This window comes from Pelecanus crispus, chromosome 13, assembly GCF_030463565.1.
Source record: "Pelecanus crispus isolate bPelCri1 chromosome 13, bPelCri1.pri, whole genome shotgun sequence".
Classification (NCBI taxonomy): domain Eukaryota; kingdom Metazoa; phylum Chordata; class Aves; order Pelecaniformes; family Pelecanidae; genus Pelecanus; species Pelecanus crispus.
Genome location: NC_134655.1, coordinates 4359852 through 4386202, shown reverse-complemented (window position 1 = coordinate 4386202; position 26351 = coordinate 4359852). Strand labels below are relative to the sequence as shown.

The following is a 26351-nucleotide window of genomic DNA, read 5'->3' as shown; positions in this document are numbered from 1 at the left end:
AGAGCGTAGGCCCTCAGCTGCGGGGCAAGCGGCTGCTGCCCTGTGAGACCACAGCCCTCGGTGCCTGCAGCCCAGGCTTTCCCATGGTGAGAGCTCTAGGGAAGGGAATTCCAGAGGGAAAAAGATGCCGAGTTCCTGCAGTGCTCCACACATCTCAAATGAAGCTTACCAAGCTACCGGGGTGGGAGGGGAAATGTGTTTTATATTAGCCTCACGTATATCTGAATTTATGGTGAGACTTGCAAAGGGCTATAAAGTAGTTCAAAAGCTGTGTGTATGTATATTTAGAAAATAACACCTCACCCGTCAGTGTTATCTCTGGCATGGGATGTAACAGCTGTTTAACATAGAATAGCAACACCACAGTATCAAGGAAGACAAGGGAGTGAGGACTGCCATAGAGTTAAAATAATATCGTGAGTTTAGAGAGACAGACGGTCATTATCTGAGCTAAAATGCAGTCTACAGAAAGTTTTCACAGTCGTAAACTACTCAGAGACTCAGTTTTACATTTCTTGTTGGAAATGATTTCTCCAGCATCCTCATGATCTTGATTTTGTCCGGATTTTGAATTATGGATTTGAAGAGAAAATCCCCAGTTACTAGAGCTCCAATACTAGCGGGTTAAAAAGCCCTTTGAGGGTTTCTGTCCAAATACTGGCCTAAACTTCTCTGGCTTTGACTGTGAATCATAGCCTGAGGTGAAACAGCTGCGGGGGAATAATAGCAAACAGAATGGAGAAGAATTAGATGGTGTAAAGCAGTCTTTTACATTTTTAAATGTAATGTTTATGTTTGGAGTTGGAGAATACTTAAGAAAGGAACCCAGTTCCCCTCAACCAACTTTCAAGTTTCTTTCAAAACAAAGGCAGTGTTTTCCACTTAGGGGATTCATTTGTTTAAAATCAGTTAGCAGTGACACCTTCTGTTGCTTTTGGGAAAACAGTTTCTCCAGGTATTGAATTCTGGCTTTTTCTAATTTTTTTTTTTTTTACCAGCCTACATTATTTAACACCATATTTGTAAAAATACCAAATAATTGCGAAAGCTCGTGATACAGACATAAATATAAATCGTTCACTCCACTGGGACACATATTTGTAACGTTCAGTGTAAGTCTCAGAGCTAGGACTGACATCCTTAAGCAGTATCAAGACTACTGATACTGCACAGCGCTCACTTTTTGATTAAATATTGCATTACAATGGTCCCTGAATGAAAGGGTAAATTAAATATATTACTTATGCATTTAAAACAGCTTACTTTTTTTCCCACCTCTGCAGGTGTTCTTTGCTGTATTTGCCTATAGTTGTGCTCCTATTTTACTTCAGTGCAATGTAATCGGGAAGACACAACTGTATTATCAAATTTTTTTGTCAGTATCTTGAAGTGGAGAGGACTGCAGACTCGCAAAACATTTTTCATAGCTCAATGGAAAATTTCCATTTATATTTAAAGAAGAGTTTATTCTTTGGATAAGATGGCTTCAGTTAACTGCAACATCTGTTTCATTGGCCCTGTGCTTCAGTTAAGTCTCAAGGACCTTTATGTTTCTTATTACAAGGAACCCTGAATGTGTTCAGTTCCTTCACGTATGTAGTACTTCTATATTTTGCTAACTTTAGCAGATTTTCTCCTGTTGGTGGATGACTATGCTGTGCCTCATATGCAGTCAAATGTACTGAGTGAACTCAGTATAAAAAACAAGTTCTTTAGCAGTACAAATGGAGTCAGTATGGTAGTGCAATTAGATCAGTGTAATTTAGGTGTGATGTAGCTCTCCTTTATGACTCCAGCTGTTTAGCACTATTGCTCACCTCATGTTCTAAAGCCCGAGTGATTTTAGAATTGTCACTTGTAACAAATGAGAGATTGAAATTAATTTTTTAATTAAAAGTCACAACCCAAGATTCTTGAAAAGAGCTGTTAGAGAAATGATGATAAGAAGAATAGAATTATTTGCAGAAAGATATTTCTCAGTGATCCAAAGCTGCTCTGAAGGATTGCCCCCTTCTTAAACAAAAAAATCAGAATGGCTGGTATCTGGGGGAAATAGTATGCTAACAGACACGATCCAATTCCTTTTGAATCCAAGGTAAAATTTGCACTGACTGTAGTAGAAGTCGGATTGTTCTCAAGTAGGCCAAAAGATGATCTATGTTCTCAGTACCTCACAAAAAAAAAAAAAAAAAACAAAGATGAGAACAACCAGAACAAGGAAACAATGAGCCAAAATTGGGCAGCATCAGTAAGCAGCAGTGATATAATCCTTGCCTTATTAGTATCAATTCTTTTAATAGGCACTGTGACAGGTGAGGGATTTAAAAGGGTCCTTAAAATAGCACGCTTAGGCTGTGGTTCTGTGTGCATTTCTGCAGTAGTAGTAATGTTGGTTTAAGCAGCTCTACCTCAGCTAATTGTTCTGTTTCCTGACCCACCCATTCTGTTGTGTTCATGCAGCTGTTTGTGCAGATGTGAGGCAGAAGATCAAGCTGCAAAACAATTATTCTTTTCCTTCGATTATTTTTCAGCCAAATCAGTTCTCCAGTCTGGTTTATCAGAGGGCCGCACAAAAATCTGTGTTGGCCTATTGGAGTGGCTATACAGAATTGAGAATTAATAGCCTTGGGCAGCCTAAACAGTGCTGGGGAAAAAATGAGAAGGTGCAGCCTAAAGTGGAATTGCACGTTGTTGTGGTTTAACCCAGTAGGCAGCTAAATGCCACACAGCTGTTCACTCACTCCCCCGCAGTGGGATGGGGGAGAGAATCAGAAAGAAGGTAAAACTGGTGGGTTGAGATGAATTTAACAGGACAGAAAAGGAAGGGAAAATAATAACAGTGATAAAAGAATATACAAAACAAGTGATGCACAATGCAATTGCTCACCACCTGCTGACCGATGCCCAGCAAGTTCCCCAGCAGTGGCCGCACCCTGCCCAGCCAACTCCCCCCAGTTTCTTTGTTCAGCACAACGTCATATGGTATGGAATAGCCCAGTTGGGGTCAGCTGTCCCGGCCGTGTCCCCTCCCAGCTTCTTGTGCACCCCCAGCCTCCTCACTGGCAGGGCAGTATGAGAAGCTGAAAAGTCCTTGACTCAGTGTAAGCACTGCTCAGCAACAACTAAACCATCAGTGTGTTATCAACACTATTCCCATACTAAATCCAAAACACAGCACTATAGCAGCTACTGGGAAGAAAATTAGCTTTATCCCAGCCAAAACCAAGATACACGTATTTGTGGGGAAACTGTAAGAAATCCCAGAAATTTGAATTTTAAATAATAGGTGAAGAAAGCCAGTTGAGGAAAGATATGAAAGATAAGGGGTGGATAAAGAGCCTTGAAAGGGCTGAAGGGAAGTAGTTTATGCTTGAGACTGTAGAAAACTCAGAGCTAGGGACTGAAAGACAGGGAAACAGAAAGCCCTCTTTTCAAAATATATCATTTTCCACTTTCTTAGAACTAAAGGAAATGTTATACCACAGTTAATTCTGTAAAAACCAAACCGCAAAAATTGAGCAGTAAACAGCTAGCATCTCGATGAAGTTGTTGGTTATTATTCCAGTTAGTTATTATTCTAGAGAAGAGTCTGTACTTACATCTCCCAAAATTCAAAGGTTAAATTCTAACTTTGTATCTTCCCATCATAATGATCTTTTTTGGATGGGCCTGCCATAAAACTGGAAGATTTACATGCTGCGAATTCCTTTGGTCTGAGGAGTTTCCACCCATTGTGGAGACAGTCTAGACAACTCTTCCCCTGCCCTGCAGCCTACAAGGCATTATGGCTGTAGCTGGGAAGAAAGTGGGTTTGCCTGTATTGCTTTCTCACATTATTCCCCAACTGGTCTATCACACTCTTGAGGCTCATGTGAGTTTTCCTCAGTATATTCTGCTTAGGCAGAATAGTTCCTGTTCTTCAGTATGCTCCCTGTCTCATCTGTCCCCAGGAGAAATTAGATGCAGCTCTGAATCTAGGCCAGAAAAGTGTGCACAAAATCCAATAAAGTTAATGAAAGTTAACTTGCACATGTCTGAGAACAGTAATTGTTCCTACCAGTTAGAGGCCATATCCTGCTATTGTTCCATATATCAAGCTCCTATTGAAGTCTCTTCTAAAAAATCTTGTACAAAAAGTCATCTCAGGATGTGATACCAGCCAGCAGCCAAAAGGCCCTCACATGTTGTGTTACTGGAATCCTGGCCCTGTTTCATATTTTGAGCTATGTTATAATTTCACCATACTGTGAATCCAATCTGTGTTATTTTAAAATTAACATTGTTTTACAGACATTTTTCACTCTTATGCAAATTTAGGGTTTGGTCCTGTTAAACCATCTGTGCATGGAGCTTGCACTGCAAAACTGGGCATCGGTTTGTTAAAAAAAACACCACAAAACACCCAAAAAAATGCCAAAAAAGCCCCTGCCAAATGAACCCCCCAAAACAAACAAACGAGAAAACAAAAAAACCCACCACGTATTCTAAAATGTTATTTGTCAAACTAAATATCTAGGACTGGACAGTTTTCTATCTAGAGGTAAAAAAAATGTGTCAGTGGAGTCAGAAAAGTTATTTAATTAAAAACCTAAGGATCAAAGCACTTGGTATAAATGAAAGGTGAGACTAGTAGTAGCTTTTTAATGGAATTCTTTTTGCTTAATTCCATGAGCTGGAATGTTCCTCAAATATTATGTTAATACAATATCCTGTGCTTTTTGAATGTATTTTTCCATTGTACAGTGATAAAAGATGATGTAGCTTACATAGCTATATTCTCAGCATAAATTCACCATGGTTTCATTGAGGTCAGTGGAGCTACAGTGATTTATGCTAGCTGATACATTAATAATAAGCCTTAGGACATATTTTTTGACATGGCTGTTTGTAGTTGGTCCCCTTCACAAAATGTTTTCCACTACTGTAAAGCAACCCATATCTGTTAATAGCATTTCTCATTTCTGAAGATTCTAAAGTGCTAGCTTTAAGAGTTTTAAGTTAATAAATTTAGAACAATATATAGGTGTCTGTTTATCCAGTTCAGTCACACAGCCACCCCTAATGAAACCTAGCAACAATCTAATAGGACACAACAATTGAGGTGTATTAGGAAAAAATGTCATCATTAATTTTCAAATGAATGAGTAAATTAGGAGGATAGAATGCAATTGCTGAGAATTAAAATCTGATCAGGACACCACAATTACATGCCTGTTTGTTTCTAAGAATTGCATTAGATCTTTAACCATCCCAAGTGGTCAGCACTTGATTTTGTATCTCATGTAAAAACACCAAAATGAAACTTTCATGTAAATTTAGTTAACGCAAGGAGCAGAAATTTCACAAAAGAGGGGAATGTTAGCAATGTTAATTGATTGTTAACAATGTTAATTGATTAGGATGACAGAAATGCTCCCATGTAAGGAAGCTAACAGGCATAAATTTTGATCTTCCCTTTGATGTAAGAGTGCGCTTCCTTTTTCAGATGTTATTTAATTTTCTTGTGAAATTATTTAATTTTTTCTGGCTGCTGCTTTTGCTATCTTTTTGCACATATTATCTAGCTTTTGATGTGAAGGAATTCCACCTCCATTGCTCTAACGGCCAGTTCTTGGCTTAGGTTCGTGCTCCCTTGCTCTGGTATTTTACGCTGCTCAGATAGCATTGAAGCTGTCATCTCTCTATTCCTTTCAGAGAAATGAGATATACTGTTCTTTTCTCCAATGACTGAAGAACTTTTCTTTAATCTTTGTGAGCAGCAAAGAATCAGTGAATCCTTCTGCCTGCCCTTTACCGTTCTCACTTCTACAAAAGAACCTGTTAAGATGGCCAAGAACTGCTTCCACGGTTCCAGGTGGGAACGTCTAATCACTCTATATCGGATGTTTTTAGTCACACCTCATGAAGTATTTTGACTGTTGTTTTGAAAGAAAGTTCATTAGCTGCAGGAGACTATTGCAGCTTATAAAAATACGTTTGTCAGTTGTAAGTATTTCTCCTTCAGTACTGTTACGTATTATTATTTACTGAATTTTTTTTTTCCTTTTTCCCTAGAAGTATTAGCATTCTCTATATTAGATGCCTGAATTACTTAACCTTCTATCTTCCAGTGCTTCTGATCGGTACGTGTCACCCTGAGTGTCATGTTAGTCCTCCTTTCTGTGACTAGTTTTATAAAATCACCATTTATATCACTTTGGTGCACTTTCTCTTTTTCTGCACAAAGGAAAAAATGACAAATGCCAGTGTTTTGCCATAAAGGTGCTGGTGCTTCAGTACTATCAACCTGTAACTGCTAAAAGTAGTAAATACATTGTCTTAGAAGAGCCTAGAGATATAGATAGAATGTTAATTAATAGCAGACGTTACCCTTTGTGGCAAAAAGCCAGCAGGGCTCCAGCAAAACCTCTTTGCAGTTGTTACTTTCATCATTGGCGATTTGTGAGTGCAGCCCCACTAAGGCTGATCCTCATGGCACTTTGGAGTCACCTCTCACCCTCACCCCTATCTGCTTTCATGCATTCAGTCCTGCAGATTCTTCTTTTTTCTTTTGGGTGTGGTAGCAAAAGCCAAACGGCTCATGTACACCACATCCATAACTCTTTCTTGTATCTTTAAGGCTTTAGAGGAGACTAGCAAGCCTGAACCCCAAGTCCTGCAAGCTTCTGAATAAAATTGAATCTGTGGGAACTGGTAGCATTCAGTACCTCACTTATTCATAGTTACTTATTCATTAGTTTTATTGCTTCCTTTCTGTAGAATTCATGTTCTCCAGAGTAATATTTTCTAATGTACTTTCTATTGCAAAAGTCAATTCTCCTTTCAGACATGTATAAATCAAATTACTCCAATGAAGTCAATAGAATTTCACCATTAAAGAATGATGAGTTCAAAATCAGGCCTTTTAAACCTGTAGGTTCCCTTGTAAATTGATGAATGATTTGTTTGTTCCTAGGTCTCCTGAGCTATCCTCTGCTTTCAAGGAAAGTGGTATTTATATAGATACATGTCCATGCACACACAAATTCTGTTATACAAAACTGTATGTCTTCTCAAGCTTCTTATCTCCCACACTTCTTGTATTCTCACTCTAGGGAAGGGCCTTCAGGCTACCTGCTGGTGGTGATAACTTTTTGTCACAGTTATTTAATGTATAAAATAAATATGTTCATTTTGAATAAAAAGCAGCTGATAAACATGCAAGCTTCAACAAAGTTTCACCCAGTTCTTGGCACAGTAGTTTTAGCCCTCTTGTGCAGTCTTCATTCACTGTTGCTGATATTTCTATTTTCACATTATCTATGTAACTCAGTCCCTCCTATCTGACATTACAGCAATTTAATTTAACAGACCTTTTGTTGTTAACATGATCATTATTTACACAAAGTAAAAAGTATTTCAAAAGAGTAAAGTAAACAGTATTTCTTCAACTACGAAAGGAGTCATAGCATTCAGGAAGCACTGCTGCTTATGTTTTTCTGCTAACTGTTGTAAAACGTGAAGTTGCAATCTTTAACACAAAGAAATATCTGTGATCATTAAGACTCACATCTGAGCTTTAGTTTGCATGCTTGTTTTTCTCAATGGTTTTGTTAATATTCTAAACCTCCTGACTGCCAGAGATTGCACAGGGGTAACATTTTTATTTAAACACTGTACATTTGACTTGAGGAAATGACCATTTCCATGCAGAAAGAAGTAACTGAGATAATCCTTAACACTAAAAACATGTCCTTCTGTTACTTCAACTGAGAAAAAGAACTCCTTTCCTTGTGTATCTTAAACTATATCAATCTAGTGGTTCCAATTACAAATGGGATTCTGAATTGCATCTTTATAATAATTTATTAATTTTGGTCAGCATTTCTAAAGAGCATTTAAAGATTGGAAGAGTGACTGTGAGATGCTTGAGGAGAAGCCTAGCACAGCATGTCAGATCTAAGGAACTGTTGCTGAAATAGTTCAGGGCTATCATTTCATGGGGTAAGTCCTTACAGCTAACATTCAGTTTAGATTAGGGATTTAGAAGAAATCTGAAAATAATTTCATAAGAAACCCCATGAATTTAACTCTCTGAAAAAAAACCCAAATCAAAGTCTGAATTCTCTCTTTTTCTATTGCTTATTTTGTGTTTGTTTTCACAGGTCAAAGTCCCACTGTCCAGTGTCATCACATTCAAATCCTGCGGTGACCTGTAAGTATCTCACCTCTAAATTTTCTATTGCAATACAACAGCTGCATGAAAACAGTTGTGATCACCTCATGAACACTAAAAATGTGTCTTTCATGGAACTATCATTAGGCATTATATATCAGGGTACAGTTTGTCTTGTTACGTTAAATGCATGTAGTTCAAGCATGTATGCTTATAGTATAATACATCTATATTTTTAAATGCTAGCTCACGTTAATCTCATTCATTGCATTTTAAATGGAAGACTCACAGCTTATCAAATCTATTTCTGTTTCTAAACGTACCCTTACTTTAAAGCTAGTTCTTTACCTGGTTAAATCAGAAGTGAAAGTTATCAAAGAAAAATATTACATTTGCCCTTTGATGAACAATTACCAAGCGTTGCATATTCAGAGTGAAAAATGGATAGCTTTTTATTTTATGAGTCCACTAACTAATAGTGAATTAGAATAAAACTCCTGTGGGAACACACTTGACATTCACATGAATATCAGATGAGTTCATTATGATCCCCTGCTTATAAAAAGAATGGCAAATGAATTCATAATTATTAAGCATTTAAAAATAACACATTCCCCCAAAAGATACAGTTCTGCATTAAATACCCGGCTGTAGTTCAGCTGCAGGGCTTTGAAGAACCTGAAATGAAATGGTAGCACAGCATATAGCTGAAACTGAATGGCAGGCTGATGACTTGGTCATTTGCCACATTCTTTAACTGCTTGGTAGCCAAAGTAATGAAGATTCATATTCTATTTAATGCGTTTGAATTAATTCTGAAATTTTTAGATTAATCTTGCTTCCAAAGCAGAGAATACAGAGTAGATTGTGCTGGGTATATGTATAAAGAGGAGGATTACAGCACATATGGCTACTGACATGTACTCATGTTATAAGTGCCTGTGGGCATCTCATTTGAAATATACATTAGAGTTGCATTTCATAGGGCTATTTGTTGATGGATGTGTGGTTGTATATATGACAAACAGCATTCAGGACAGTTATTTTGCTAGAAGTGGCAGTCTCAAATACTTGCCAAGCTGTCACATCAGCATACTGCTCACAGCCTGGCAGGAGGCAGCTCTTGCATGAATCGTAACCTCTGCCCTGTGGTGACACGAAGAGCACAAGGGTCCCAAAGGTTGCCCTGTCTGCCAGACAGAGAGGGAAGTAAGAGATGCTGAGAGCAAAGTTCAGAGAACAAGACAGAGGACTTGCAGAGGAGGAGAAGGGGGATAAGGAAAATCCTGCTCTTTGAACTACCTGCACCAAGGACATAAACAGAAAAGGGATCAGAAGTAGATCAAATTAAGATTGTTCTAAGTGCTGTCAGCACCTAAAGTGATGCAGAATTCTTGTCTCCCCAAATCTGACATGTGATCTTGATAGCCTTTATGGAGGTGGAGTGAAGAAGATTGGGATATTCTGTGTGAAATTTTCTGTATTTTCTGTATGTAGCCCTCCTTGGTTATCCAAGGAATAGAGAAATAATGCCATATGTGACTTCGGTATTCCTCTTCCCAGTGTAGAGGTAAGGAAATGTGTGAAAGACCTTGTGTGCATATAGATTTTAAAGTCACGTCGCTACCATGTTTTCCCAAGTTCCCTTCTCCTTAGCAGCAGCCCAGGCTCTAACATGGCTATGTTGCCATCAACTGTGTTGTCATGCTGATATCAGGAGGAAAAGAAGTCATGTCAGATGTGATCATATTTGTATTTTACTCAGACTGAAGCTGCAGTCCATCATGAGGTGGACTCCATGACCGACCTAGGCTGTGTGCTTGAGAAAAAGGGCTGTAAAAACAAAAAATGCAGAGTAGGGAGGAAGTAGAGAGGGAAGGGTCTCAGGACTGTGGAGGGTGAGAGTCAAGCTGTATAGTCATGAAAAGGGTCATGAAGACTAGAAATACATTAACCAAAACAGAATTCTGGAACAGAATAGTACACTTTTCTAGTCCTACTTACATAGTTGTCACTACTAGGGAAAAATAAATCAAAATATCAGAAAAGCTGTTTGTGCTATACAAAGTTTGTGGAATTATTTGAGAAACTGTTAAATGAAGATAAAATTAATTATTTCTGCTTTGGAACAAGAATCACCAGATGAGCTTTAGAAGTTGCATAGCTGCCAGTGGAAGAATATGGTTTATACATAAATGAATTACATTGCTGAATTACATTGCTTTTGATTTTAAAACTCTGTTGGCACTATCTCATTTAACTTCTGGCTTGATCTGTGTGGGTGGAGTTTGGATGTATGTCCAGACAAGTAGGGCTGAGCTGATGCTTCAGAGGCAGGTGAAAAATACCCAAACCTAAATCCAATAGATAAAAACTGTGTACCAGGGAAACTAATTGTGCATCAGGGAAACTAACTCCTTCCTGAGTCCTGTGGATTGCTGGCTGAAGTATGTGGTTTGATTGCAATTACTGCCTTAATGCAGAGTTTCAATTCTTATGGGTCCCACGAGGACAATGCAGGAAACCTGTTCTATCTGCGATGTATGAAGTGAGAGGTATGAACCCTTGCATTCATGCATTCACAGATTCCAGGACCAAGGAGATAATCATAGCCATTCGTGCTCACTATCCTACATACACCTTTTTTTTTTTCCCCTGAAAGATAAATTAAAAGTTTGGAGGTTTGTTTACCTAGCTTTTAATTTGCTAGGTAAAACAGGGTGGCCTGTGCATCACCCTTCTGTGGAAAAAGGGAATCCACTCCACAAAGCTTGTAGAAAGCTGTAAATTAGTTACTTTTGACAAAATCAGACAACTGTGGTCACTAAGATTCCTTTTGGAAAATTAGGAAAGGAAAAGTGGTAGAAAGGAATTAATGCTTGGAATGGGCAAGTCCTGACTAAGAGAATCAGAGGAGCCATCATCTGTGCGAAGGAAGGGCAAAATTCATACAAGATTTACTTTATCTTTTAAAGGAAACAGGTACAGTTGTGAGGAGCTTTGAATAATTTATATTAGGATTAAAGCCTTGGCTTCAGAATGTGCTTACAATAAGACAAGTCTCAATCTGAATCACCTCAATTTGTCATATGTTGTCTTGCAGCAGATAGCACAACATGTTTGTTCTAAATCTTATGAAACAATAATTATAGTAAGTCAAGGCAATTGGCAGTGATTGAAATACTAATAATACACTGCATTTCAAACATTTGTTTAAAGTGACCTCAGCCTGTTATTTTACTGCTAGAGAACAAACCTCTCTCAAATTGCATTTGTCTACCGCTGAAATGGTCCGATAGTATACACTACCCAAATTAAGGCTAATTGCTAATAATTTATTCACCAGAAGGTTTGCTATTATCAGCTTTGTTTATGTAAAATGGAGATTAAAAAATAGTTCTCCTTCTTGCAAACTGCTGTGCAAATTTCATCTGCTCTTATTAGGTGTCATTATCTCATAGGAATGATATGAGATTCTTCTAATAACAGGAAAAACGATAAGCAAATGTAATATAGGACTCCAAAAAATATTTGGATTTTAGTAGGCAGAACACTATTTATATGTGTTAAATCTGTAATATATGTTATAATCTTTCCATTCTACTTGCAAGTAATGTTGCCATAAAAATTCATGCCAAGAAAGGAATAAAGCTTTTGAGTGTAGTATGTATATACCACATATTTAGCAGAAAACATGTACAGAATTTTTTTTTCTTTTTAAATGTTTTTATTTTGGCATTACCCCATCTTATGTCCCAGTGCTTTTTGCTGCTCTGATTCAAAGTGTCAAGAACTTGGACATAGGTTCATTAGGAAAACATATATATCCACTGCATCTCTACACTTGTATTAAATAATGCAAAATCACATCTTAGCTTTTGTGAAGATGTGCTCTTGGAAATTTCAAAGAGATTAAACTATGTTTCTCTAAGAACTATTCTTTTTAGCTACTATTTTGATAATTATCTTTTTTTTTAATAACATATCTAACTGATTCTCAATCGTATTTGTTTCAAAGGATGGGGGATCTCTTAAAATAAGTGGTATTTTTACTTAGAGAATTTAAAAGAAGAAAAAAGATAAAAAGCTCCTCATCATAAAGTTCAAGCTACCTGATGGCCTCTGGATGTAACTCCTTCCTTTTCCAGAGGGTTGTCCTTTCTCAGTTCTGGGGAACACACAATATGCTACTCATAGCCAACAGACAAGATGAGGAGAATCCTATTAGTTCCTTACCCTCTGTAATTTAGGAACTATATTCACTAGGTGATTACAATTCAGCTGTATATATCATTACATTTATTAACATACAAATACATTTAAATTTCTTATTTATGGGCTTGCACATCACTGCTTGTTCACCAGTGGTACAGGAAAATGTAGTTTTGTGTTAGTTTATAATGAATATGTTCTTGCTTGCAAGCACTGGATATGTGGTGCAATGTTTGTATTCCAAACACTGCAAGAGAATTTTAAAATCCAATTTATTTATTTTAGTAGTCTGCTTGGAAACATTTGCTCCATTTTGTTATTCTAGCAGCTTTTTACTGATTTTCCTTCTCTACCCATGAAAATTAAATGCAGAGTTTTAATATTTTAGATCATGTTCTTCCAGGCAACTGAATACGTGCCCCTACATGTGAAAAACTCAGTAAATACACTGCCTTTTTTCGGAGGAAATAGCCATTCCTCTTCCAGAGGTAATTTCACAGTTGTGGGGTTTTGGTTTTGTTTTCCTATTGTTATTCTGCACAGATAATTGGTTAGGGCTTTATCCAAGGATTTTTGGAATCAATGGAAAGGTTGGGGGCTTTGGATGGAGGTCTCAGGGGTGGAAGAATATATTCTTTCCTGTGTTAGAGCCTGCCTAAAAAGGAGGGAGAAAGATCCCAGGCGTTCGTGGTTCAACTACCCTGATCTCAGCACGGATTGGAGATGTTTAGTGTTGTTATGCGAGTGAAGAACGGGGCATGGGATTCTTCCATAACCATCTCATTTTCCTGTCATCATTATGTCGGGACAAGTGTGGAGCGGTAGATGCAGAAGCCAAACCCAACGGTCTCCTTCCTCTACAGAAATTCTCCACCGGCAATCTGCAAGCGAAGTCTGGCTTGTACTGCCTGAGCCATGCAAACTGGGTAGACCTGGTGCCTACCTGAGCAGAGAGCCAGCTCCTGGGTGGTTGGCCTGCAAAACCCTTCCTGTGGAGAACTGCATGAAGGGCAGAGCTCCGCCTGCTGTTAAGTTTTCTTTATTTTCAAACACTGTCAGAGTCTGGTACAAAACAGTGCTGCGTGTCTGTGCCTATGCAGACTTTGCTGCATAACTTCTGGTTGACTGGAGAGATAAAAATAATCCCTGACATAAATCGACTTCATTCTGCCTCAGGACAGAATTTAAATACCTTCTCCTGGGTGTTCTTCCCTCTTTATAAAAGCAGCAAGTTCACTTTCTAGCCTTCACACTCTAATTCTAGAAAATCTTTAATGAGGGACTCTGCCATGGTGAGAGTAGAGCAGCTGCTGCTGCACAAGGATACAAGCAATACCAATGATGGACACAGTGGCAGGAAATGGAAAGGTATTTTAGAAAGGCTCTTGAATATTTCCTTTAGCAAGGCTCTTGATTATTTCCTTTCCCAACATTGTAGGGCCAAAATGTTGCTTGAATTTATGAATAGAGCTGGACAAAAATTTTGAATTATTTTTAAACTCCTAGAATAACAGAGGTTTGAAAGGACTGGGACCATTTTTGAGATTAGGTTGAACTAGACAAATAGTTTCAAGTGGAATAATAGGAAAAATATGAAAACATTTTCTCAGTTTTTAAAGGAACTATTTTAACGTGCTTAAAATTAAATTTTTCATCTTTTGAAACTGAAATACCATTTTCCACTTCAAAATTAATCTAAATAAAAAAAAGGAAAATACGTTTTTTTTTTAAAAAATGGCATGAAACATTTTATTTTTAATTGAATGTAATATTTCAGGTTTACCCCAAATTAAAATTACTAGTTTTTTGTTTTGTAAGAAAAAAAATGTTCTGTGTGAGCTCTATGTGAACTGAGGTTTCTGCTTGCTTCTTTCTGACTTGTTGGTTTGGTTATTGAACTGGAGAAAACTTCACTTGCTCAGGTCTATGAAATCTTCATGAGACACCGTCCTAATAATTTTCAGGTGACTTGTGAAAAGACATTTGCTTATGCCTCTGTTAGTGTGTAAGAATAGTTCCTCCCTTGTGCTGTACCAGTGTTAGACCTTGAGCCTTGCTGCGTGCTCTGCCTGTGCCGTACTCCTGTTCTTTGGGACGAAAATGTAGCGTGCAAGGGTTTGTGATTTCAGCAGGCTACACATGAAAAGAAGGATCTCTTAGTTCTGATGTGATTGTGGGGTACCTACCTAACGTATCATTAGCTCAGTATACACTGAGTAAAAGAGACCTGATCCGTCACAGATCTTTCCCTTATACTTCATGTCCCTATTCTTCTCTTTCATGTTCCTTGTTCTCTTGTCAGGCACCAGTTCATTTCAAATAAATACAACATTTGAAATTTTCATGTAAAGTTACAGAGCAGGAGATGAGAACCCCAGGTGCCCAGTCAGACTCTCTCTTTTTCTCAGGCTGATCTGGGCAACTCAAAGGCTAAATCTTCAGATCTGGGGTTCTTCTCCCATTATTTGTATTGACCTTATGTGGCTGACTTGGAAGGATCCTTAAGGATTTCAGAAGGTGTTTAGCTCTGTCATCATTGCCACTACAACACTGTGGACCTTTGGAAGCTCAGAAAGCTGATACAGTTTCCAAGAAAGGCTTAGCAGACCTGTCCAAAGGGAACTAAGGTAGATAATGAAATTAAGTGCTACATGTCTCCATTCAGAACACCACTTGAGTATGTATGTGTCTACAGATTTGTGCGTAGGATTCCTATCTCTCATATGGTAGTTGCCTGGGTGTTGGGGATTTTTTAATTTTTTTTAATGTATTTTAAAGAATAGTTAATAGGGTTGGTCTAGTAGCTAAAATCTTCAGCAAGAGGGTGACACTATAGACAGTGAAAAACTATTACTAAGAGCTAGTGCCTGTAATCAAAACAACTAATAAGACTCTGCACTCTGAAGAGACAAAAATGAGCAAAAAGAGAGAGGAAGGGAGCACTGTCAGTGCAGTTTTACAGATGGAGAAGGGGCCAAGCCTTGATTCAATAAAGTATGGAGGCAGAACCTGACTTTTAGCATTTCCAAATGTGTACATTTCAACATATTCTGTTTGATACTGGCAACGCTTTATGCCTACGCATTTCTAATTTTAACTGTTCTGAATTTTTTTTTTTTACTATCAAAGAGAGGGTTTTTTTATAGTTTCTCTTCGAATTTATTTCTTAAATACAGCAGAGCATCTCCATTCTCAGCACAACAGCAGATTTTCAGTTTTTGCATGGGGATGTGGGGATTTTTTCCCCAAATTTTACTGCAACTGTTCAACTGCACACATCCAACAGAGAGAGAAGCAGGGAGGGACAGATTTACATACATTGACTGGATGTGCTGACTTTTCAATACAAAATAACAGGGTTATTGTATTGCCTCAAAATAACAGTCTTAGCCTGGAAGGGATATTTCATTGACATTGAACTGAAAACACAGGCACAGTGTGATGGATCTTAAAATTGGCTGGACTGTTTCTGGATGCCTCTGTTGTTCAGTATTCATATGAAAATCACTGTGCCCAGCATAAGCAGAGTAATGGGGTGAGACTTTTTGTCAACAGTATAACCTATAAGGCAAGTTCTAGCAGTCAAGCAGGAGATCAGAAAAATGGTACATTCAAGCTGCTTGTCTTTGTCCAGTGCTACAGTAGTAGTTTGAACTCAACGATACAGAGTACGGAGAAGTTTTATCCTCACTTATGCCTTGACACACTCTAGTGGCAGAAACTTGCAGTGCCATTTAGGCAACGGAGCCCAGTCGATTTCTTTTTGATGCAAAGCAATAGTTACAGTGGATGAAAATTTAGGTGATCATTATTGAAAGTAATCTAGCCGTTCAGAAACTACTGTTCAAGTCCTGTGCTTTTATAAAACTTGTATTACTTTTTATGTTTTAATATATAAAATGCTGATGCAGGGATTTCACTTGTTCAACATTTGTAGAGTTTTGAGCAACACACCCTGACCTGACTGAGTCATTGAGGTATGGCCACAATATTTATGCAATACATCAAAGTCAATAAACAGCACCTATCCACAAGTCCTAGACACTTATCCTTTAATGGTAATGGATGCAGATCTTGTGCAACCTCATCTTTTAACCAACCATCATTAAATCGTAAATCAATAGCCACATAAAAAAATGTATTTATAGCTAAGCTCTAAAACCAGTGGCTTTGCTTATTGAACTAATCATAAATGATTCACTGTTTTGTCTTCTGAGAAGACATAATGGACCACTTGGCTGCCTCAGTTATCTCTTCATTTTTCCCTCATAGAGCTACTCTCTGGCAAAATCCCTCAGGTAATACAATAAAGTATCTAAATATATGCTCTATCATCATACCATTTATAAAGATAGCCCAACCTGTGGTGAAGTGTTTTCTCCAGGATCAAGAACTTTCTGTTGCAATACTTTAGGTTTGGCTGTGGGCTACTACTGGTCCTCTAGCCTCACTGCTGTTACAGTTTGGGTTGCAGTAGGGTGGAGTATCTTTTTGTGCTTTACTGCAATTCACACATTAACATGACTAAAGTATTTCGCATAGCACAACTCAAAATTTCCCTTCCTCAGGAAATTTTGCTGGTTTGAAACTCATTTGGTTGCATCACAATGAAAACAAAATCTCGTTTCCCGCAAAACAAAAAAGTAGAAACATTTCATTCTGATTTAATGTTTGAATTTATTATTGTTGCTTACACAACCCAAGCAGATTACGTGTATCTAAGGCTCTGCCTGTTCTTTCTTCCTCATTATTCTCTATTTCAGGGACTCCTTCCATTCTTTCCTCAGCTCAGCATGACCACAGGTTTCCTCTGCAAGAAACCTGTCTGCTAGTCAGGATCATGGTGGGGGGCTATATGTACTCAAATTTCCCATTATCTTTCATTCTCTTTTTGCTAAGGATTTGTACCTTTTTCCATCTGACATTCAGAGCCATTGCCATCAAATTGTATGTCAGATTTTATTTTGCTTGGCCATTAAGCAACTTCTGAGTCTTGCTTTCTGGTTATCTGGGTATAAAAGAGTCAGAGATGTTTTAGACTCTGAGGCTTTGTAATTTTATTTTTTTTAAGAACTTTTCTCTTTATATGGGTAAGTTACTCCAATAACACTAAATGTAAATGTTCTGTCTAAATGCACATACTTACATGAAAATATGCCTTTCCCCCAGCTCCCTGAGATGCTTGCTTTGGATTTAAGAGTGAGTAGTTTTTAGGCTGGTGCAACTCAATCCTAAATATTGGAAAGATGCTGACCCAAAATTAGAGCTGGGGTGAATGAGTAAATCTCCCATTGAAGTCAATGGGCATACTGCCAGTTTACACTGGGAATGAATTAGATCTTGGGTTTTTTGCATCCGAGTTTGAACTATTGTTCTAAAATAGCATTGTCAGACTAGATATATCATAAATTTGTAGTTGTGTTGTAATGATTATGTCATGATTAGTGATTAGATCAGCTTTAGAATTTTTTTTCCTTGTCCTGTGGCCAAGTTCCCTGAGGACACAAGCTGTGAGTTAGATTGGAGCTCTGAATTCTTTTTTCTTGTGGACAAGGCATTTCCAACACCAGGCATCTGTTCTGCATTCATGCATATCTACATGCAGCCCTATTTGGGTAATACATTGTTTCTTCTCACTGTTCTGCAGTGATATAATTAGAAATGGAATGGCCTTTACCATTCTCTGGGAGTTGTGCTATCTGGAGATCCATGTTCCTGGTTAGCATAGCTGAGAGGGCCAAACTTTGGGGAACAACTCACTGCTCGGTTAGTTAAGGCAACACCATTCAACATATGTCTCATATATCCCAGGACTGTAAGTATTCCTTTACATTACTGTCCATTTTTGATCTAGACCCTAATCCAAGCAAAGAGTAAATCAGGTCATAAGAAAAAATAAGAAAACAGTGGATGAGCAAACATCTAAAGAATACCACCTTGAAAGATTCAATCTCTTGTATCTAATGAGGCATCAGCAGTTAGCCTAATGTCTGGACCTTGTAAAACTGCAGCATGGAGATTATCTCCTGGCATTCACTGATGCAGTAATCAGTGTTGAACTATTCAACTTTTGATAATTTATGTGCTTGCGTTGTCCATCTTTGCATTTTCAGCTAATGTCAGATGCCTCTCTAATTTATTTTTGCATCTACTTTAGGCTTCCATTATAAATAAATAAACACCTGAGTATTGCAGGTCAATGTCTTAAAAGTCCCCTCAGGAGCTTCCTTGACGGGAGGGTGTCTTTCTCCCTTTAAGACAGAAAGGGTCAGACTTGGAGCAGAGAAGTTATAATCTAGAGAAGGCTAGAAAATTTGAATAGTTTCAATGGACAAAAGGAAAAAAATTAACTAAGCATATAACTAACTTGATTACCTTTGGGCAAATCATCTCAGCTACTCTGAGAATTTATGTCCTCTGGTGCAGTCAAAGGAATATGACTGTCCTGCACTCACAGCCAGTTCAGATTCCAAAACAATATAGCTCTTTTCCCTGCCAGTTTAATAACGGAGATTGGTTGGCAGATTCTTCCATCTGGTATGCCCAGACCATACTTTGCAGTGCAGGTTTTACTAACCACGTTATCTGTTATTTCTTTGCAAGGTGGGAAATTAAGCTTCCTTCTTTCTTCTCCCTTCTTCCCCTGAACAGTGAAGAGCTTTTTTAAAACTATCACCAAGTATAGATATTTTGGGCTGTGAGACTACAAGCTTTGTTATGTGGCTATGGTTCTATTCTTTTACTTCAAGGTACTAATCCTAGGAGGCTTAATTTGGAAGTTTTAAAATAATTCTTCCTTCTGTTTAAACAGTTTAGTTGCCTTCGTGAAAAAGGCAAGTTTATATTAAAATTCAGGAAATGTAAAAGTGCACAGGGATTATAAGCCAGTGTATTGCAATCTAAAAATTCTGTGAAGTGGCTCGTTTATTTGCCCCATGCCTCTGCAAAGCCACTAGATAGACAAATGCATTATGCAGATACAGAACTGGAAACAGAGGTTATGTGATGCCCAAGGCCATTCAATGAGTCAAAACTGAGCCAGGGTGAAGTTCCCATTTTAGTGTGCCTATTAATAACACCAGCACCGACAAACTACATGAAAGAACTAAATTTGGGGGCTGTGTGATGTCAGCATGATCTGCAAGGCTGAAATAGCATTTGTTTCCATCTAACTCTAAAATGGTTAAATTATTAGACATAAATATGACTAGATCAGTATCTTATCTGAAGGCCTTCTCATACTTAGTGGTAATAATCTCTTTCTTCTTTCCCAGCTGAGGCCTTTTGTTTTTCCTTTGCAAACAGAAAAAAATGATTCGTTTCAACCCTTTTATACCTTCTGATTTTGAGGACTGACAGCTGAATACTGTGTCTGGCATCAAGAAAGACATAGTCACAGCATAAATGAGACAGTGTTAATGAGAGCCAAATTTTACCTGCATTTGTTATCCTTGTTAAAAGTAGTATTTACATTTGGTAGACCATTGCTGCATTGATATATTATATTTGAGTTTGTATACTTTATCTAGCTTTATGTGAAGTTAGAAGGTGGCAGTGGAAATGATAACGCGTAATAAGGAGACGTCGGAGTTAGGATCTGCTGTATGTTGTTAGTATCCATCAGTGACTTGCCTTAGTGACTTGGGCTTGGACTTTCAGGAATTAATAACATTTTTAGATGCCTTTGCTAATGGTTCTCCTTCTTATGATTGCTGGCCTGATCATCATACGTAGTAAAACCAAAGTCAATCAAGAATCAGCAAGATTAGAAAAATACCCACTAGAGCTGACTAGAGAAAGTTTGACAGATTTGATGGGGAAGGTTAAGGAGTCTATTGCAGCTGTGTTTAACTGGAGCCAATGTCTAGAAAGCCAAAAGACGGTGTCAGGGATTATATCTATTTATCTTGCAGGCTACAAAACATTATCACTGAAATTCATGAAACGTTAATGACAATGGTTTGTTTTCCCAACTAGTTTTAAGGAAAATTATTAAGTGATTCAACTAAGTCAGTCTTTTTATAGGTAACATTTTAAAGTATCCAGCTTACCTGTTTCAAAACTTTTACTTTTTTTTGGGCAACGAATTAGATATCTTAAAATGCCAGAAATAAAGTCTTTTCATCCAATGGATTTATTTCTTTTCAGTGCAGTTAAGGTAAAATTACCCAGTGAGTGCAGTTGAACTGTTTCTTATAGCCACCGTTTTACATAGCCTCAGACATGTAATCTTTAAATGGATCTCCTTGATATATGGTACTCCCTGCTGCTGCTGTGAGAGCTTACAGCCTTACAATCTCAAGATAATTTAAATACTTGAATATTATGGAATTTGCAGTGACTGATTCCAGTTTTAATGATGGAATTTCAGTCATAAATTTTGCAAGGATATCTTTCAAAAGTTAATTTGAAAAGAACAGCCATCCATTTCTAAAAGTTAATTGCACCAGAAATGCTGATCTGTTGAAGGCTACTTAGAGCCTTCTCTTTATACCGCAGCCTGTGAAAAGACCTCTGAAGTATACAAGTCAAACATACTGTAATCTATATGGCAGTTGTAGAATCTACATAGAAACTGAGTTATGATACTCTGACATGTTTTTGACAAAAATTTAACCTTTGTGCTTGAGGTCTGTTGCTTTGGTGTCAAATGGACACATCAGTCCAGATCTATATTATAGTCTCTGTCTCTTGTCCATGTGGCATTCAATTTCATTTTCTTTTGGGGAAAAAAGAAGTAAGGGTTTCATGCTCTCAGTCTTCCCCTCCCTCCACAGTGAGGGCAGCCTGTTGGACTACCCGGTCAACTTGGGTTTTGAGCAAAAGAGGAAAAATCTTAACATGAAAACAACTTTTCGGTACTCGTTTACACTTAAAATGCATTCAGTATACCCTAATCTGTGCAGCCTCTTAACAGATTTCCTAGATTCTTCAGAATATCAACAAGAACCAAGTTTGCTCCATTCATTTTACTCTAACTCAAAGTGCTAGTTTCATTTGTGTGTCTTAAAGAGGCTGATGCTATCGCATCGATGTTACCTTAGTCTTTGTACAGAGATACAAGTAATGTCAAAAGGAGCAACATCTGCTGAAGTAAATGACAGCACCTATCCATTCATCCATGCATTACATCCACGAACTGATTCTTATCTCACTTACATTAACATGTATCACAGTGACCTAGAAAACAGTTCTGGAGCGATTATAGTGTTGCAGCAACTTGCAAAAACATACAGTGCTTTTGGTAATTGATCATGCTCCATCTCAAAAAAAAAAAAAAAGATAGGATTCTTGCTCCCATCTCACTACTTCAGTGTATTCTCCTCATTCTAGTTGCTATGCTTGATTTTTATCTGTTTGTTCTTGGGCCAACATTGTCATACATCTTAAATAATTAATTTCCCTGATTATATCTTTACCAATAGCACTCATATTCCTGGCTCATTGTTATGATATGTATTGATCTTTCTGTATTGTGAGTCACACAAACTATATAATATTCCAAATAGGCACTCACCCATACTTACAGGATGCCATCAGTGGTGTACTGTCTCTAGTGTCTTTATTTTTAGTGGCATACCATAAAATGGATTTGTCTTTTTCTCAGCTGTAGCACATTGGGAAGTGTTGGGTGGAAGCAGCTGCACTTTGCTTGTCTACCCATCTCTTCCCACTCTCCTCCCGGGATGTCCTGTTTCATCTGCATTCCTGTGTCATTCCCACCCTGCTGTCCAGGCCCTGTAGCCCCTCTCTCATCCTTCCCAGGTAGCCCTTACTACCTTCCTGTGCTTCTCTAACTGGTATCGGAGGCAGAGGCTGCGGTTGAGGTGAGAGCCAAAAGCAGGTCAAGGCCTGCTCCTGCTGTGGGATCATGTGGGAAGAAATGGAGATGGGAGGATCAGAGAGAAATGGGTGCAGAGCATCTTCATGCTTCTGCTGCCACCTGGGAGAAGGCTGGGGACTGCTGGTGCTGCCAGGACTCAGCAGCTACAGAGAAGACAAAGCTGAGCTACTCGGACTAGCCAAGCTCGTGCCTACCTCCTCACACACAAGTCCACCGCTTGCCACTCCAGGCTGCTCCCTCGTTTGCTTATTCCTGCCTCCGATGAGCCTTAAATTTCTACTACATTTCCTCTCATTTCTGTTACTCTGCGATATTCCTCCTCTAAATCAATGCTGCCTCCCAACATATTGCCAGCACAATTTGTCAGTGCATGCCTGGTTTTTGTTGCAGAGTCCCCCTCTATGAGACTATTAAAATTCAGACCCAGTCCTTGAAGAATTCTTGTACTATTCACTTCTTCTTGTTGATTGCTCTTTCAACCCAGTCCCTCAGCTCAATTTAATAGAATTAGTCTGGTGCAAAGTGACAGCCAGGAAAAATAAAACTGTTCCTTCAATTTTAATGAAGAGTTCAGCCACCTGATCAGGTTGTTGCAGTGTAGCGAGTTACTGCATGTCAATGGAACCATTGCGACTATAGGTGCTTTTAGTCTAGCCATTTACAGAGTAGTGCATGACCAATTAAACTTTTTTTAAACCGAATTTTAAGCTAAAATTGAAAAGAGTAAACTTAGGGGGAAAAAAAAAAAAAAGTCAGGTGAAGAGAATATAACTGGCCAATTACCATGGCTGTGCTCATGCACAATAACTTATTTATTGTAACTTTACTGTGTGTCATAGGATGTCATTAAAATTGGAGGGAGCCACTTCTGTGATTGTTCAAGTGAAGGTATAATTGTGGTTTTGACTCATGTTCTGACTCCAGAACAAGTTCTACTGTAAGTCAGCACAGGTTCCACTTCAGCCATTGCCCTTACTGATATCCATTAGCCCTTTAGATATACTTGTCTCTAGGCAGGGACCATCAAGTATGAGTTATGAAGTGCCTGGCATCATAGCTGCTGCTGAATTATAAATCAGTACATTTATAGAGTCAGTTAATCTTTAGTATCTTGTGTGTGGCTGATTTAATATATATGCGGGGGGAAAAAAATGTGCATTAACATAGCATGAGGGAATGTCTGGAGAGTTGCTAATCCCCATGGTCTGTGTTCCTTTTCTAACAAAGATGGAGTCTGCAACTTCCAGAGAGCTCCCGTATGCAACAGTTTGTTTTTAAAAATAGAAAGTTAGTATGTCCTAGAAGGCATCTGCTTTTTCATTATTCAGATTATTTCCTTTCTGCACATATTGTGAAATTACATGCACTGTCTTTCTAAGAATAAGTTTTATCAATTGCACCATTTAGTATGACATTTTCTAAAATGAGCCCAAACAAGGACCACTTTGACTGGTTACCTGTACAGGTGTATCACTGTACTGAGTTTCATCTCACTGAACTCCCAAAACATTCAATTCTGCACAGACCTGTCCTGTCGGTAGAACTTCCTTCAGTCGACTTCTGTTTGTGCTGGGAGTAACTTTTTTTGAGAGCGAGAGAAATATGTGACCTACATTTACATGTATGCCTTGTAACTTGTCTAATAACATCTCAGTCCTTCTGTTAACAGTAAACAATCAAATGCTTTGCTAACTTTTAGCAAAACACATCCAGCTATAATAATTTCTTTCTTCCTGAGGTCTCTGGGAAATGTGTTGAGTCTCAAGATTTCCAGCAAGCTGGGTGCTAACATTTGGGATTGAATTTAAGATGGATCTAAGGACTAAAGGAGTGATTCGTATTTCTCATTAAGCTAATTTAGTATTAGTGACTTCAGTGAAACTGAGGCAGAGATTCATCAGTGGGAGGAAAGAGCCAGGCTCAGAGAGCAGTCTTACGTTCAGAAGCAACATAGACAGTATCACAGAAATTGTCTCAAAATTGAGGAGAGGCTTTCAGAAGCAAAAATACCACTTTCAGAGCCTGATCCTAAATCTACTGATACCAGTTTAACTTTTCATTTTTTGCTTCTAGTTTTCTGAGTTGTAAGTCATTATATCCTGGATGACTTTTTTTTCCCTCAGTTCTTTGCATATCAACATCAGAACTTTTCCCATACTGAAAATTAAGCCCTAAAGACCTTCAGTCCACTCATGTACACATACAGCACTTCCCCCATCCGTCCGATCGGTTTTATAAATCACTCAAGAAACATTTGCAAGCTAGAAAATGAACAAAAAATTCTCCCATATTGAAAAGGTGAAAGGTGAGGTTTGAGTAAGTTCCTAAAACACTGTTTCAAAGACTGTGCTAACTTTTGTTGCTGCTGCAGACTGTAATGTCTAAGCATTTTGATAGGAAATACTATGGAGCTACAATTCTACAGTATGCTCTTGTCTGGTCTGGCAGCAGACACAGGTAGTTTTGATTGCTTATTCTATCTGAAGGCGTCCCTACCCCTACTGCAAAGTCAGGCTTTCTAAAAGCTCTCTTAATAGGACAACAAACACTGAGTTGCAGTCAAATATTTGGATGATGTACATTAAGCCCTCAGGGGAGTTCTCTGTTTGCTATCATCATATTACTGAACGTGAAAGGATAAAGCATAAAGCAATTCCAGTTTTCTAAAAAGCCTGAAGTACAGGAAAGGACAAAAAGAATCCCTTTTCCCGTTTCTGTCACCAGAGATTCCCTGAATTTGGTCTGTACATTCATTAGACATGTACTGTGTTCATCTTCCGGCAGTAGTAGGTGTAAGTAAAATGTCCCTGAGGATGTTAAACTATTTTTACAAGTATTTCAATAAAATAGTATGTCCTATAAAATTGGAATCTCGCCGTTCTTGCAGAGCTTACTTGATGCATTTCTGTGAGCGTATATAAAAAGAACTGCATGATAAAACCTATTCATTTTTAGTACAGCTGGGTCTGCTGCATTGGTTTTGTGCTGTATATGTCTTTGTAGTGTTAGCGCACTGCTGTGTGGCAGCTTAAAGGTATTATAGCAGAGCCAGCACACAAGACAAGAAAGCTATGTATATAACTGTAAATCAGCAGTAGCAGGTCTTTTTTTTTATAATGCTTCCATCTACTGTACATAAAACCATTCCCTGATTTGAATAATTTGCTGAGCTAAATAATAAGACTAGCAATATACCTAAAATAGGGAAGATCAGGCAATAGAAATATCCACAGTTTCAATCAGGATTACAAATTACAGATCTCCAAAAGATGCTAAAATGTAAGGAAAAAAACCCAACCCCTGGGACTGATCAAAATCAGTGTCAGTCATTGATTTCTAGAACACACAAAGAGACGGTGAGTATAAATGTGTTACTTACAAGTGCTGAGGATTTTAGGGAATGAAAATGGAGACCAGGAGCTGGAGACTGCCTGCCATGCCAGCAGTGTTGATTTAGAAGCGATGGACACAAATAAACGTTCAGCAAAGCTTAAAAAAACTGCAATGCAAGGCTAGCCAAAAGTGTCCATGTCCTTACCGTGCTGTGGCTGGCAGGCAATCCGTGTCTGGGAGCCTTCAGTCCCTCTAATCAGGCTCCGGGGATTTTGTTTGCAAGAGAGATTGTCCTTTAAGTGATCAGTGCAGGAAAACAGAGAAATAAAGAGAAATGAGCAAATTGTACAAGGCAAATAGCTGCAGGTCTTTAGCATGCTCCCTGCGTTTTCCTGAGCTGCATCTGCAGTAGAGAAAATATCCCAAAAATAGCTCAGGCTGCCAATGACTTGCTGAAACCTGAGAAAGAATTGCTGAATTTAAAGATCTGGGTTGCTGTGGGTGTATGATTAAAGTGCGAAAATGCTGGCAGGAAGAACCTAGGATGAAACCACATGCTTAAGGAGTAACTTGTGAGTTCACTGCTATCAGAACAGGAGCTGACCTCTGCTTTCCCCCTCCTCCACCCAATGCCAGTTAACCCTTAAGAGTTCAGCTTGAAAGAAGGTTCTGCAGTAGCAGATGGAAGAGGAAATATGACCAAAAAAAGTTATTTTCAACTGTAATATCTGTGATGTAGTGACAATATTTTATAGCAGTGCCCCATTTCCTAAATTTCAAAGCAGTCGGGCAAGCCGATGTGTTGCA

The 26351-nt window shown here is 38.3% G+C and overlaps 1 protein-coding gene across 1 annotated transcript in view; it reads right to left on the bottom strand.

Moving 5' to 3' along the window:
* AMMECR1 (AMMECR nuclear protein 1) overlaps positions 1–25921 on the bottom strand; it is a 105464-nt gene extending 79543 nt beyond the window's left edge. The window contains exon 1 of the mRNA XM_075720453.1: positions 25750–25921. Coding sequence (XP_075576568.1) covers positions 25750–25921 — 172 coding nt within the window. The remainder of the gene's footprint in view (positions 1–25749) is intronic.
* Positions 25922–26351: the final 430 nt, after the last annotated feature.